Source organism: Gadus morhua, chromosome 3, assembly GCF_902167405.1.
Source record: "Gadus morhua chromosome 3, gadMor3.0, whole genome shotgun sequence".
In the NCBI taxonomy this organism is placed as follows: domain Eukaryota; kingdom Metazoa; phylum Chordata; class Actinopteri; order Gadiformes; family Gadidae; genus Gadus; species Gadus morhua.
In genome coordinates, this window is record NC_044050.1 from 12,042,701 (window position 1) to 12,057,289 (window position 14,589).

A 14,589-nucleotide genomic window follows, 5' to 3' on the forward strand; every position below is an offset into this window, starting at 1 on the left:
TTGTTAGAGATCTGTACTCCCAGGAACTTGATGTTCTCCACCTTTTCCACTTCACGATTACTGATGCAGAGGGGTGTGTGCTTAGGTTTTGATCTACGGAAGTCCACGATCATTTCCTTGGTCTTTTCCGCATTGAGCACCAGGTTGTTGTCTCTGCACCATCTCTCAAACAGATTGACCTCCTCTCTGTAATAGGATTCCTCATTCCCATGAATGAGACCCACGACTGTAGTGTCATCTGCAAACTTAACAATCATGTTGTTCTTGTGCCTTGGCACACAGTCATGGGTCAGCAGCGTGTACAGCAGAGGACTGAGCACACATCCCTGGGGGGATCCTGTACTCAGTGTGATGGATTTGGAGATTTTTTTCCCAACACGAACTGACTGTGGTCGCTCCAACAGGAAATCCAGTATCCAGTGACAGAGGGTGGGGTTTAGGCCCAGGAGGAGAAGTTTATCCATCAGTCTCTGCGGCAAGATGGTGTTAAATGCAGAGCTGAAGTCAACATACAGTATTCTAGCATAGGTGTCTCTCTGTTCTAGATGGGTGAGTACTGTATGCAGGGTGGTGGATATTGCATCCTCTGTGGAACGGTTTGAACGGTAGGCATACTGATGAGGATCCAGTGATGCAGGTAGGCTGGATGTGATGTGTGGTTTGATTAACCGTTCAAAACACTTCATCACTATTGGGGTCAATGCAACAGGACGGTAGTCATTCAGACAGGACACAACAGACTTTTTTGCAACTGGAACGATGATGGATGTTTTGAAGCATCTGGGTACAATGGCTTGACAGAGAGAGATGTTGAAAATGTCTGTTAGAACATCTGTCAGCTCATCAGCACAGGCTTGGAGCGCCCTCCCCGGAACGTTGTCCGGGCCGGCTGCTTTCCGAGGGTTGATCTTGGCCAGGGTTCTCCTGGTGTCAGCTGGGCTGATGGCCACAGGTGGCTGACCGGATGGAGGGGAGAGTCCAGTCTCCCCTCTCGTTGGCCCTCCTGGTGCCTCAAACCGGGCAAAAAAGTCATTGAGTCTGTCAGGGAGAGAAACATCACTGTCCTCAATCCTCTGCCTGGTCTTGTACTGAGTGATTTGTTGAACCCCCTGCCACATTTGCCTGGTGTTTCCTGTGCTACAGAGGTTCTCCTTGATTATCCCTGCATGGCGTCTTTTGGCTGCTCTGATCCCTCTGGAGAGAGCTGATCTGGCTGAGCAGAGAGCGGCCTTGTCTCCTCCACTGTACGCAGCATCCCGAGCCTTTAACAGCTGACGTACCTCAGCAGTCATCCAGGGTTTTTGGTTGTTCCGTACTATATAGGTCTTCATCACAGTAACATCCTCTGTGCACTTGGCAATGTAGCTCATCACCGTTTCAGCATATTCTTCAATGTTAATATGATGCTCACCCTGAGATGCAGCTGTTTTAAAAATCTCCCAGTTAGTGCATTTAAAACAGTCCTGCAGCGCTGAGACTGCTCCATCTGGCCACACCCTGATGTGTGACTGGGTTGCCCTAGTTCGTATCAGCCTGGGTTTGTAAGTTGGAACCAGCAGCACAGATGTATGGTCTGAAAGGCCAATATGGGGTTGAGGAATGGCCTTATATGCCTCCGCAGTGTTGGAATAGACCAAATCAAGTATATTTTCTCCTCTTGTTTTAAAGTCCACATATTGCTTAAATCCGGGGAGCACAGTCTTTAAGCTAATGTGGTTGAAGTCTCCTGCAACAACCACAAAGCTGTCCGGGTGTTTTGTCAATAGTGCGCTGATGACGTCAAACAGGGGGCGGAGTACTTCGTAAGCATTGGCGTTGGCGCAAGGGGCTATGTAAACAGCTACTACAATCACACAGGTGAATTCCCTTGGCAGGTAGAATGGCCGACAGATCACTATAGAAAATTCCACCAGTTCAGAGCAGTGTTGAGCCACCGACGCAGCGTTTACACACCAGTCTTTTGCCGCTTTTCCACCGCACATGTAGCTCGACTCGACACGACACGACTCGACACGACTCGACACGGTAGCAGCGCGGGTCCTTTTCCACCGCAAATAGTACCTCCGGGACGTGGGCGGGGTCGGCTGCGTGAAAGGGCTGTGACGTATTTTTGTACGCGACGCAAACAACACCTACGTAACCCACACATGGACAGAACCCACATAACAACAATGGAGAACATCGATGCGATGGTATTCGTGTTCATATTATTAGCTGGCATGTTGAAGAAGTGGAATATGTTGGCTGCGGCGCTGCTATGGCTGTTACCAGCATGGTTGCCATGTCGCTCTCGTGACTTCGTCACACTCTCTGGCCAATCAGTGGCCGGCCGTCTGCCGACGTCACCTTTTAGCATCGGCTCAGCCGCTTGGAACCTAGAGCGAGGCGGTACTAGAAAAAGCAGCCACTTCAGGTACCAGATACCATGTTTTCGCGGTGAAAACGCAAAAAATGCGAGCTGAGTCGAGTCGTGTCGAGCTGGTACCATGCAGTGGAAAAGCGGCATTCGTTGATATAAATGCATAGCCCCCCGCCTCTGCTCTTACCGGAACTCGCCGCGTCTCTGTCAGCTCTGAAGAGTGTTGTTCCCTCTAGCTGAACAGCCTCGTCCGGAATGTTTTCATGTAACCAGGATTCGGTAAAAATGAATAGACAGCAGTCTCTCCATACCTTGAGTGATCCTCTCATCAGACGGAGCTCATCCAGTTCGTTTTCGAGAGATCGGACGTTGGAGAGTAGGATTGTTGGCACTGCTGGTCTGGTGGGTTTAGTTTTTAGCCTAGCTTTGATGCCAGCCCTCTTTCCCCGCTTTAGTTTACGTTTTGTTTTTATATGTTTTGTTTTGTTTACGTCCACCCCGTCTCTGCTGCTTCCTCCTCCGGGCAGTTGCGGGCACATTGTCACAGTATCCGTTAGTATCCTGTGTTTGCGTAATATGTCCAGATGCCAGTGATGTTACTCGCTTGCAATGTCCTAATGTTTAATAATGTTTCCCTGTCATAAACTATGTTTGTAGGACGTCTCACACTCAAACATTCAATCTCAATCTCACAGATCTCAAGAGGGGCTGCTGCGACTGGGCGCGCCGCCCTGGCAACGAGCTTACTACCTCGTCTCCTAATCCTGTTCCTAATTCCTCCTCTCGATCCTCTTTTCCTCCGTATTGTCTTCTTTATCAGTGTTGATGGTATGAAATCCAGTTGTTGGGGTGATAAATCAACTGTCTGGCAAGCGAGTTGAAGCTCCAGAAGGTCCGCTCTAGTGCGTCTCGGTGGATTTGGATGCGTCGTGACCGTTGGGATGCGTCGTGACCCCAGCAGAGAATAAACCTCCATAACTTGATGCAAAATGGCTTTTGAATTCCACTAACGCAGATTTGACAGTATCCATAGGTCATACGAATATTGCCATGATTTAAACTCGACAAAAAAGTGAAAAAGTAAATTAAATATGTAATAAAGTAGCCTTTCAATCACGAGTCGCTCAAACAGAGGAGCGCCCCGCATCTCGTTGCCATGACCAATCAAGGCTTTCATCTACCATGGCCAATGTGTCCTCGCAACCTGGAGTATCTACCTCGGCTGAATCACATGGCTCTGATTGTGCTGCAAGTGCCAGTGGCCAAGAAGAAACCTGGTGTTTCTGTGGCCAGGTTGAGTTTGGAAAGATGATTTTGCGTGACAATGCAAAATGTCATATTAAGTGGTTTCACTACTCGTGCATTAATGTCAAGGTTGCACCAAAGGGAAAATGGTATTGCCCAAAGTGCCAAAAGCTACCTAAGTTTGAGCCAAAAAAGGGAAAGAAACCTTTGAAGTAAAAAAACAAAACTGTATTTTTTAGTGGACTGTTGTGAAGTTACGCACAAAATGTGATTTAATTTATTTAGAAACGTGTACCTTTTTTGAAACTGTTCAAAAACATTTTTTCCCAAAATGTTTCCTGAATTGCATTGGCATAGTTTTTTGTAAATGCTCTCTTTCTGGCCATATGATAAGTGGTTTCATACGAATAAACATGACATCAATGACTATCCTAGAAGCTGTGGCTATTGATATGTTAAATGCATATGACAGGAAGGTCGTGGAAACATTAAGCCTAAGGCGCATCAGTGTCAGCATCAACTGCTTAAACTTATCAAGTGACTTCTTCACAGGGAGGTGGGGACTAAGGAATGTGAAGAGTACCAACAGTATCTGGTATGTAGGTAGGCCAGTGAAAAATAAAACCTTTTCATCATTATCAACAAATGCACTTTGGTCATAGGTAGTGGACAAATGTGCAACATCAGAGCACAACTGGATGTTTTCAGTTCTAAGATTTTGAAGTTCGCTGGTCATAGCCTCAATTAAATCACCAGTCAATTCACTTTGAGTCTCCGTGCTGCACAAATTGCTGCTGATATAACCACTTGTAGTAGGGTCATCAGTCTCAGAATCATCAGTCTCTGCAGCAACTCCAGCATCAGCAGCAGCATCAGCAGCAGCTTCTCTCAGTCTCTGCTGGGTTCTATTCCCACGACGGCTGTAGCGTGATGATGTCCCAGCTTTTTCAGGAGACCTTTGCTGACCTGTCATTCCGACAGATGGCACCCAATCTGGGTCATCCTTTTGATAAAGGTCAGACCTTTTACCTGGAATACAATGAGAAATACAGCACATTGTAGCTCTACATTTTAAGAACTGTGTTGCTACTGTAGCAGGCTATTAAATATGATCCTAATCAGATATTAAGTCAATAATGCAACATAAAAGCATGTCACTTACCTGACAAGAAATGGGCCGAACAAATTCGGACGTTGTCCAGATTTTTGCCACGTAGATCCTGGTTCAGCTTCGCTAACCACAAGCGCCTCCTTTCCTCTGACAACTTTTGGCATTGTTCTCCTTGATTAGTTATAACTTTTGGCAGTCTGTAATACTCCAAATGTTTTTCGCGGTCTGACCGATTGGTACAGCCAAAAACACGGCAATAATTTACCATTTTCCACGAAGATATTCGGGATCTACTGCGGCGTGCGCTTTATTTACCTTGGCGTGCGGTTTATTTACCTTGCCGAGTACCTCCAACATGGCGACTGCCGGATTGATGACGCGCTGATGACGCGCCGTGAAAACCCTCGATTGATGTGCGGTTGACTCCGCCAGACAATCCAAAGGGTCAACGAATACAAAGCCCCAGGGGGAACACGCTCGAAATATGTGGTGGTGAAAGCAAAGCCTTTGGTTCAAACGAGTGTTTTTTGTTCCACTAGGTGGGATCTGAAGTGTTTGATGTGAATTGTTGTGAGCGCTGTTGTGCTGTTGTACGGCTGCTCAAAATGTGATGAAGAGGTCACACGACATGCGGCGACACCTGCTGGTCTGTTTCTGTTATAATAGTTTTTGATGGTTTTTCGCCTATTTCTATTTCCCACTGTTCATAGCATGGATAAACGGTGTTTACTCTTTGAATTTCTTATTCCTCGATTGATACATGTGTCATGATTATAACTCCCCTCTTTAATCAGCTCGTAAGGAGGGAAATAAGGTTATTTTAAGAACCAAGAAAATGACATTATCATAACATTTTAAGTTGATCCATGTTTTGGAGAAGTTCGCTTTTGAGGTTGTTTGCCTGTTAGATTACAGAAAGAGGGATATCACTTTCAGATAAATGTGATATCTAAAACCAAACTTTTGGCATACAACAGCACACTATCACGGCTTCCAAGAGCAACCTATATTTATATACCTCATAATTACACATTGGCTTGTAGCGCTGACTGCTATTAAGATGAATGATAAATACATGTAACAGATAGTGATACACATAGCTCTGAATTTAGTTCACCACTTAAAAGGATAGTTACCTAAGGCATCTCCTACAACATGTTCAGTGACCCTGGGGACTATTACAAAGATACAGATTGTGAATGATTTATTTACCGGCTAGAGCTGTCAAAAATCCCAAAACGGTGGACAACAATTTGGTCCATGATTTTTATTTTATTTTATTGATGTAGGAAAGAATCGCAATTCAAAGTAAAAGCAAAAGCAAGTGCATCAGGTTCATAAAGCTTCATAAAACATACAACACAGCAAAATAATACAGATATTGAAACATCAAGTATAGTTTGAGCCTCTGATTTACATTGGGTTTAAATAAAGTTGTAGTGATTATGTCCCGTTGCTTTAGCTCCTTCTGCAGCCACAGAGGGCAGAAGACACAAGGCCAGTGCAGTGATATGCTCGCTTACTCACACTTTCAAATATTTCAGATGGGAAGGATAGGCCTTCTGTTAATGAAAGTGATCCCATTTCTTCACCAGGGTGTTCTCCAAACTGAAAGACTGAGACACCTTGATTGAACACACTCACAAGGCCCAACCATTATTTAAATCCTGCTGCCTCTACTGGTTCAAACCTGACGGGGCTGTGACAGGCAGGACTGTCAATCTGTGAAAGTAGAAGGAGAAGAAGCTTCAGCCACCATGTAAATAAGAAATGTATTTTCCTTGATAATTTTTTTTCATCTAAAGTCTTTTTTCTCTAGAAACATTGAGAGCTTACTCAAGGACAGCATCAGGTCCTTTAAGGTTGACGCCTGAGTAAACAACCTGCTGCGTCTGATCCGACTGGACAAGTGAGCCAGCCAAACAGCGAGGCGCTTCCTGCATCTCCGAGTGATGTGGATGTTGGATGTCGCCATAGTGAAGTTCCTCCTGCCGTTCAATTGGTTCTCTCTGTGCTGCAGGTGCCGGGCGATTGGTTAGAGCTGAGGCGTTCTCATACACAGGAAGTGCCTGATAAGGAGAGCGGACAGAAAAAAGTATGTTTAGAAAACACTTTTTAAAGTTCCTCTAAGTCATTTATTTCTGGTTTAGAGACCCTTTGAGGTAGCATCCCTCCTGTCGCCAGGCAACCCACTGATCTGCAGTTGCCAGAAGGACCAGTGGCCTACTTTGAGCTCACCCGGTCACAAAGGGAGAGCCCCTCTGTTGACCTCCACCCAGAGCTGGCTACCTTTGCTCCTGCACTCAACCACTAAATAAGGGTTTTACCATACAGCTCCAACATCACTTCTTGTTTGAGCGTTTTATTTTTGCATATTCATGGGTCTTTCTTAAACACAAAAGCTTCTTGTGGTTTAAGACATTGCCTCAGGGTATTTCCACTGTGTATTGGTACATCCGGGGTTAACAATATGGCTTCCTGTGTCTCACCTCTGTGGTATCTGGCCTTCCTGCTGGTCCAGATGCTTTTCCGGATGCCATCTTTCTTCTAATGACGAGAACAGACATATAAAGAAGCAACAGAGGAAAAAAATGCCAAAGAAGAAAGGGAGAGAGAATATATATCTCACCTCATCCAGAGGACGACAAGGAGGGTAATGATGGTCAGTAAGACAGCAGTGGTTCCTAAAGCGACAGCTGTGAGTAACGATGGTGTGGCTATCTCTAGATGACAGACGGCAACATCGGGCCATTATTAGACTCGCGTAGTGAGGATTGACCCATTGATACTCTGCTTCCAAGGTGTGGGTTTTTCACAGGCCAAATTACCTGTCCCATTAATGAACAAAAAGGTGGAATCATGACGTCCGATTGCATTGTTCACAGTAATAGTCACCTCCCAGCTCAGATGTGATAACAGCTGTGGTGAGGATCTGTCCTGGTTCCTCCACTGAACTGGAGTTAGCTTCTGGTTTGGCCTCACTGCTGCAGCTCAGAGTCACTGAGCTGCCTTCCTCTTTTTCACCGGAGGGACTCACTGTCACTGAGGTGGTCTTTGGAGCGTCTGTTGACAATTACATTTCAACCATTATAAAACACGTGTGATAAAAACAAGTGTTAGTTAAAATGCATACACAAGTGTATAATGGAGATGGCAATATGTTAAGCTAGTATCATTGAAGCCTTATTGAATACAGTTAATATTTAAAAAGCACCCCAAGGCACATGTCAAACATCAGTTACAGCACCACCTCTGATTCAACAGGGTTATTGCACCCAAGAGTAAATCCAGTAACTAGTAAATTGAGCCAACAAGAAACAGTAGCACGACGTAGTATACACATGATACATGAAACGGTGAGTGTTTCTTCGGGAGACTGGTGTCGGTAGCCTCTGACTGAGCAGGAGTAATTCCCAGCATGCTGAAGGCTGACCGGGTCCAGAACCAGCTTGTTCATTGTGCTCTCTGGCTCGGCCACAGGACCCTTGTTGTGGTACCAGATGTAGGAGGGTTGACCAGGCAGCAGACACCTGGTGCTACAGCTCAACGTCACTCTCTGTCCCTCTGTCACCGGGGCAACAGCAGCCCCCTCCACTCTCAGGCCTGAACAAGGAAGAGGGTGAAGCGGTGACATCAATAATAACACCACCGAGAGAGTAGAGTAGTAACTGTCTATTATTATCATTATAAATGGGTAATTATACATATATGTCACTAGTACCTGTGACAGTCAGAGTTGTACCATGTAAAGCACTTTTCCATTCATGGCTTCTACTTTTATATTTGAAACGGTACTCTGCAGAATCTGTGTCTCTGAGGTCAGTGATTTTCAGAGTGGAGCCTACTCTCTCTTTCACAGGGTACTCAACACGTCCTTTATATTCAGAGTCCTTCTGGAGATCTGTGGGCTTGTTGTTATTGCTCCATGCATACCAGTATTTCTCCTTCAGTTTTAATCCTCTGCTGTATGTGCAGGAGATGTCCACTGATGTGCCTTGCAGGACACACATGGTTCTGGTGGAGTAGGTCACTTTGTTGCAAAGATTTTGGTTTCCTTTGACACCTGACAAAGAAATAACCATAACAGCTGTGGTTCAGGCAGCAGTATTATGGTGGATGGGTAGTCTTAAGGAATAACAATTTTGATATAGTTCAACGTGAAACTACAATTGTAGAAACTAAAAACCTACTATAGTAGAAGCTATAGTTTAGTTAAATATTAATTGATTGTTAGTTACTACTATGTTTGCTTGATCTACAGTAGATTGCTAATTGCTAATCTTTATTCAGTAAATGTTGTAAAACTGTAAAACCTGCTATGTTGCAGGGTTTTCCATTAATCACACTATGCATGTGTCAAAGGAGATGTTAGGCTAAAGATCTCCCCAGTCATTACAGAGATGGTTTCTTCTGGTTCCCAGAGCCTGAAGGCTTTGAACACGCAGGTCAGTTTATCTTTTTATAATGCACATCGTTTTAACTACCTAAGCTCAATTGCAACTTGTATCATGTCAGTGTACTGTGGAGTTTACTTACACACTAAAGGGGAGTGGAAACGCTCGGATCCTTCAACAGCACAGGAAAAGCTCTCTCCTTCTTTAATGTAGAATATTTTGGTCAGACTTTCTGCATGCTGTCCATTCTTATACCAGACGTAGTTAGGGTGATCAGAAAGAACACACATACTCTGACACTCCAGGTATTTCCACAATCTGGGCCAATGTGGTACCTTCACCTTGAGGTCTGAGAACAAATTAGTTATTCAACATGATTCAGATCACACACACACACACACACACACACACACACACGCACACACACGCACACACACACACACACACACACACACACACACGTTGAGTTGACTCATAAATAATCTGAGTTCACCTGTAACAGTTAACTTCACTCCGGGGTCTCCAGTATATTCCCCGCCTGGTTGGTTGGTGATGAACCTGACCTTGTACTCAGCAGAGTCACTCTGTCTCAGGTCTCTGATTCTCAGGGTACAATTTCCACTACAGCTTGACAAAGAACAGCTGTGCTCTTCACAGCTGCGTTCAACACGACCTGCATAGTCTGTATCGCTGACCAGACCCCCTGGCTGACTGTGGTCTTCTTTAGTAAACCACAGTGTTTCTACAGGGGTAGAGCGGTTCTGCAGTTTATCAGGGTATTCATAGGAGCAGCTGAGCTCAACCGTTGATCCTCTTAAAGCGCAGACCTTACTAGATGTGTAAGTAACTGTCCAGTCATGATAACCGTGTAGCGCTGTAAAAAACAAACAGCATCTCACTGATGAAGTGCAAGATCACAACATGCATTGAGTTGGAAACTATAGAAAGTTGCTGAGCACTGAGCTCTGAGAAGAATGTTTAATAATTTGAGTGTCATCCTACACATGGAAACAATTCAACTAAATCTATCACACACAATGTAAATGTACCAACCTGATACCAACAAAAGGAAAGCTAGAAATCCTCTTTCTGCTGATCTCAGATACATAGTTTGTCCTCTCCTCTCTCTCTCTACAGAGATATTTAAACACACGTATAAATGAATAGTATAAATACATCCCAACAATGTAAATGGTATTTAGAAAACTGAGAAAGCTTAAATTATCTTATCATGGTCGTCATACCAATAATAATATATTATACAATTATATTCATATGAATCAACATATGATAGTAATAATAACAATCAACATATATTTATGTTAAATTAATGTTAACCAATACAAAACTAAAATAAAGGATAGCCAAAATACCGTGGAACAAGAAGCTGGTCTGCCATATAGTCTCAGATAATGACACAGAGAGCGGTGTGATATCAAAGAGTGATGAAGGAAGGGTATTATTTGTGTTCTCTCTCATTTGCCTCATTCCGAGTCAAATGAGAGAGAAAGCAGAAGTCCCATTATTCAGACTATATTTAGAGACGATGCCTCTGCAATAAAGTGGCCATTTTCTGGTAACCAAATTCGGCATTTTTGCATAGGGAACCATTGGTATAGGCGCGTAGACGCGTTAAAGGCCTCCACACACCGGCGCGGCGCGCATTTGACGCGCGTCAAAAGCACGCCCCTAGCACCAACAGGAGGCGGCGCGACGGCCGCGCTGCAGTATAAAATCAGGAAGTCACCTGTCAATCAACAGCAGCAAAGAGACGGAACGCAATGGGTGAGTAGCCTATTGTAGCCTAGTTTATTTATTGTCCATCTTTTTGGCTGAATAATTTGAAAAATGCATAATCTGCGCAGTGAAAGTATGTTTTCAAGCATCAGATCAATTTAGTTTGGCGGGCACTTTATCGTTTTATTTACTGTCATTTCTTATTTATTTTATATTTTGCAATTATTCATCTACTGCATCAATAATCTCAATAAGTGCAGGACCTTCTATTAAGCCTTTTTAGTATATAGTGCAGTCACCTTTTAAGGCCAATTGTTATTTTGTGTATTTATTGTATTGAGTTTACTGGAGGGCTTTATTGGTCCATATTGGGACCAATAAAGTAGCTATCTATCTATCCATCTATATAGCCTTAACATAGCCACACATTTACATGTATGCAGCCAGTAGTTATCCATTTGAATTGAACACAAGTTATTTCACATTTTATTGAGTTTTTTTATTTCAACAGAACAATTGTTGCCAGACAGAGGGTGGGTGCCCTTCTTCTGCTGCGCCGTAGGCGGGCAAGGAGAAGACGAAGGGTTTGGGTGCACCCCATCAATGAACGGAGACAAGAACAGGGGGTATTCTACAATCTGGTCCAGGAGCTCCGTGCAGAGAGGCACCGCCAATGTTTCAATTAGCCGCTAGGAAGTGTGCAATGGCAGAACCGTATGGTGTAACCTAGAACACGGCACTGGTATCTGTGGCAACCCGTCTCCGGCACAGCGCCCCTGCAGGGCCAGGGGGCAGGTTGTGGAGGCGGTGTACCACAGATTTCCAACAGATGGCGCCAGTAAGAGCATTGGTGCCAGACAATCATTGAAATGCAGAGCACCTGAGGGGCAGATGGGGAAGCATGCTTCCACACTCTTACAGGGCTCTCCTGGTTCGTGTGTACGGAGAGACCAGTCGTCATGGGTGTCTCCGCCCTGAAAAACAAGACTGTGGATTCCTCCAAAGCCGTTTTTTGTTTTATTTAGTAGTATGATACTTTATGTTTGATTAAAAGTGCCGTTTTGGCTTTGAGTAAACTCCGGTGTGTGTGCTATTTGGAACGAGGCGGTTCACTCCCCAAGTCGGGTTGCCAAAGTAGCCCTTCCAAAAAATGTCTTAAAAAAATATACCTTTAAATTAAAATTATCCTCCCTATGGCCTTCTACCACTTGACCTTGACCAACGGTTTCAAAACTCTGCTGTACTCAGCCAATCACTATGCGCTGCCCATTTAGGGAAGATGTTGCGGTAATGTTCTACCTCTTTGACTGCATTATTGTACTTAAAAAGTGTGGGCACCCCTGCTATACACCATTCGATACTTTACGTAACATTATATACATAACACATGAAGTTCTGCCATTAAATCACTTTAAAGCAAGAGATGTAATTGTTTGCTCGTCAATTTCCCTGCTTTCAATGGAGCCAATTGTTTGATCAGAATTCCTTTGTAATATATCGCTATCTTCCAGTTTGTTATATCTAGTAATAGCTTTTTTCAACTTTAAAAGTTTTCAAAATGTGTGATAATATGGTATATAAAATATAAGTTGCTTCTCTATGTTGCCTGTGATCAATTTTTCTGTCAAGTTTTTTCCTTTGAGGATGAATGGTTCTTGTATTGGGGGTTGGTGAAAATTTAATGAAGAGGGTTGCGGGAGTGTGAGTGGATGAGGGCTCGTTTAGCAGCCTCAACTGGCCCAGTCTGATTGGACTCCGGGGCAGGGTGATGCAGCACACCTGATGAACATTGAGTAATCAGTGTGCACAGGTTATACCAGCCGGCACCACACACACTCATGAACATAGGCCTATATAGTGCAAGGCAGTAGGCTACGTCAGAGCAAATAATGGCACTTTTTGCAGGTCGTCGGTGATGGCCAGGGCCTGTCCAAGGCGTCAGTATGCAGGTGGGTCCAGGCAGTGACTTTTAGCCTCCTTCGACTGGTACCGCAGCATGTCCATTTCCCGACCACCTGAGACGAGGTGAGTGCGACCCAACAGAACTTTTTTCGGTCGTTTCAGATTCCACAAGTGGCCAGAGCTGTGGATGGAACTTTTAGTTCCAATAATTTCTCCCTCATGTGGATGCCTATGTCTTCATATGCAGGAAGGGATATGCAGCTGTGAACTGCCAGGTGGTGTGCAACCATCAGGGCATCAGCCTTGATGTTGTGGCGAAATGGCCTGGAAGCCCACACAACTCCTTCGTCCTCCATCGGTCGGCTGGCTGCAGCCTCGAGGGGAGAGTGGCGGCTCCTCGGAGACAGTGGTTATCCTCTTCGGCCTTACACAACAGTGGCTAACCCCGGAAACGTACCTGACGAAGACTTCAACGGCCACGTCTGCCCAGGTGCATTGTAGAGCGCACGATCGGGAGGTGGAAGATGTGCTTCAGATGCCTCCACAAGTCCGGCGGGGGGCTCCAGTTTTAACCAGCCAAGTTGTGCACTGTTTTTTGTGTGACAGCAATGCTGCATAGTATTGCAGCGTTAGGTGAGCCGGAGGACGAGGAAAGAACCGTTTCAGGACAACCTCCCAAAAAACTACGTGGCTGGTTTTGATTCGCAAGTAGGATTGAGACTTTTCTTAATGGTCAATTGGCATGTCACTAAGCATCCCTGTCTACACCAATCCGCACCTTATCAAAGCCTTTTGCCTGCTCCTTTATTTTTTCTTGGTATTATTTTAGGCTATTGGGTGTGTTTTTATGAGTAGCCTATGTCACACAAATCGCCCACCTTCTCTCACACATTTTGAGTGCCCTGCCTGCTCAAACATTTTCTGGACTAGCCTGCTTTATTTTGGCCCAATTGTTTCTAAGAATAGGCTGATTTTAACATCGTCTTTATCCATCACCAACTAAGAACATGAAGGCACACAATGGGCCCAGATGTGACACACCATTACTATTATGTTTAAATAAAACACGGCTAAGGTAACGATGCTCTTAGTGCTCTACGAGTGCCCCTGGAGCCCTCGGTACATTTTGGCTGTCCATGTATTTTTTTAATTTTAAATAGCTGCAATAAATGTTGTTGTGGTTGACTTCTAACAGGTCTCTCTTCTTGCTCTGTTTTTTACCACTGTTTTTGGGGTAGGCTATTGTGCCAGTGGGAATGTCCAGCTTCCCTCTCCCATTCAGTAGTATTGGATGTGTTTTTAATAAAACACATCCACTTTACGTCTGACTCTTGTCAGACCAGCTAGGCTACATGTTCAATGGTAAATTTAAGTTATTTTATTTAAAACGAATAGCTCAAATCAAAAAAATAATTGCGTCAAACAGTAATTAAGAAAGATTTTGTGTGATTAGAATTCAATCTTGTTAATGAGTTTTCTAATAAAATCATTAAATTGAAAAATGAATTGTGGTTTTCTCTTCTAAAATATTAACATTGGCATTGTTGAGGATTTTACCAAATATGTAATATCTAGGACCACATTTGATTCCGAGACAATGCAAAAAACATTTATATTTATTTCTTCAGCTCTTGGAATGTTAAGGTATACATCTTGCCTTTTAGTTTTGTATTTTATCTCCATGACATAGAGGAGAATTCAAACTATGAAGATCGGTAGTGGATTTTTAGGTCTCCTATCAGTAAAGGGTTTAGATTTACATTGAACATTTAGTTGAACTGTTTAATTGAGTAACAAAACGACTGGAATTTGAAGTGGGTGAAACCGCAGCATTTTGTTAA

The 14,589-nt window shown here is 44.0% G+C and overlaps 2 protein-coding genes across 6 annotated transcripts; both read right to left on the reverse strand.

Annotated features, from left to right (window-relative positions):
* Positions 1 to 3,848: 3,848 nt before the first annotated feature.
* Positions 3,849 to 5,144, reverse strand: LOC115541097 (uncharacterized). Its single transcript, XM_030352871.1, has 2 exons — positions 4,767 to 5,144; positions 3,849 to 4,633 (listed from the first exon to the last, which is right to left on the reverse strand). The coding sequence occupies exons 1-2, from the start codon at positions 4,981 to 4,983 to the stop codon at positions 3,915 to 3,917; spliced, it is 936 nt and encodes a 311-aa protein (XP_030208731.1). The 5' UTR covers positions 4,984 to 5,144; the 3' UTR covers positions 3,849 to 3,914.
* An 823-nt stretch (positions 5,145 to 5,967) lies between these two features.
* On the reverse strand, positions 5,968 to 10,674 carry LOC115541077 (B-cell receptor CD22). Of its 5 annotated transcripts, XM_030352831.1 has the most exons (12): positions 10,483 to 10,650; positions 10,163 to 10,240; positions 9,603 to 9,983; positions 9,402 to 9,458; positions 9,252 to 9,311; positions 8,437 to 8,778; positions 8,064 to 8,318; positions 7,611 to 7,778; positions 7,345 to 7,438; positions 7,205 to 7,262; positions 6,552 to 6,784; positions 5,968 to 6,437 (listed from the first exon to the last, which is right to left on the reverse strand). In XM_030352831.1, the coding sequence occupies exons 1-12, from the start codon at positions 10,595 to 10,597 to the stop codon at positions 6,392 to 6,394; spliced, it is 1,887 nt and encodes a 628-aa protein (XP_030208691.1). In that variant the 5' UTR covers positions 10,598 to 10,650; the 3' UTR covers positions 5,968 to 6,391. The 5 variants fall into 5 exon arrangements, with proteins under 5 accessions (XP_030208691.1, XP_030208689.1, XP_030208690.1 ...); XM_030352829.1 differs by having other exon boundaries at positions 9,252 to 9,458; positions 10,483 to 10,649; XM_030352830.1 differs by lacking the exon at positions 10,163 to 10,240 and having other exon boundaries at positions 9,252 to 9,458; positions 10,483 to 10,653.
* Between the last annotated feature and the right edge of the window lie 3,915 nt (positions 10,675 to 14,589).

Bases quoted from the DNA above. Each gene is read 5' to 3' on its own strand.
- LOC115541077 (XM_030352829.1), bottom strand. From the start codon at position 10,597: ATGAGGCAAATGAGAGAGAACACAAATAATACCCTTCCTTCATCACTC. The intron at 8,779-9,251 runs GTAAGTAAACTC...TTTCTTTGTCAG, and splicing joins TTTCCACTCCCCTTTAGTGT to GTGTCAAAGGAAACCAAAAT. The intron at 6,438-6,551 runs GTAAGCTCTCAA...CTACTTTCACAG, and splicing joins GGACCTGATGCTGTCCTTGA to ATTGACAGTCCTGCCTGTCA.
- LOC115541097 (XM_030352871.1), bottom strand. From the start codon at position 4,983: ATGGTAAATTATTGCCGTGTTTTTGGCTGTACCAATCGGTCAGACCGC. The intron at 4,634-4,766 runs GTAAGTGACATG...ATTGTATTCCAG, and splicing joins TTCGGCCCATTTCTTGTCAG to GTAAAAGGTCTGACCTTTAT.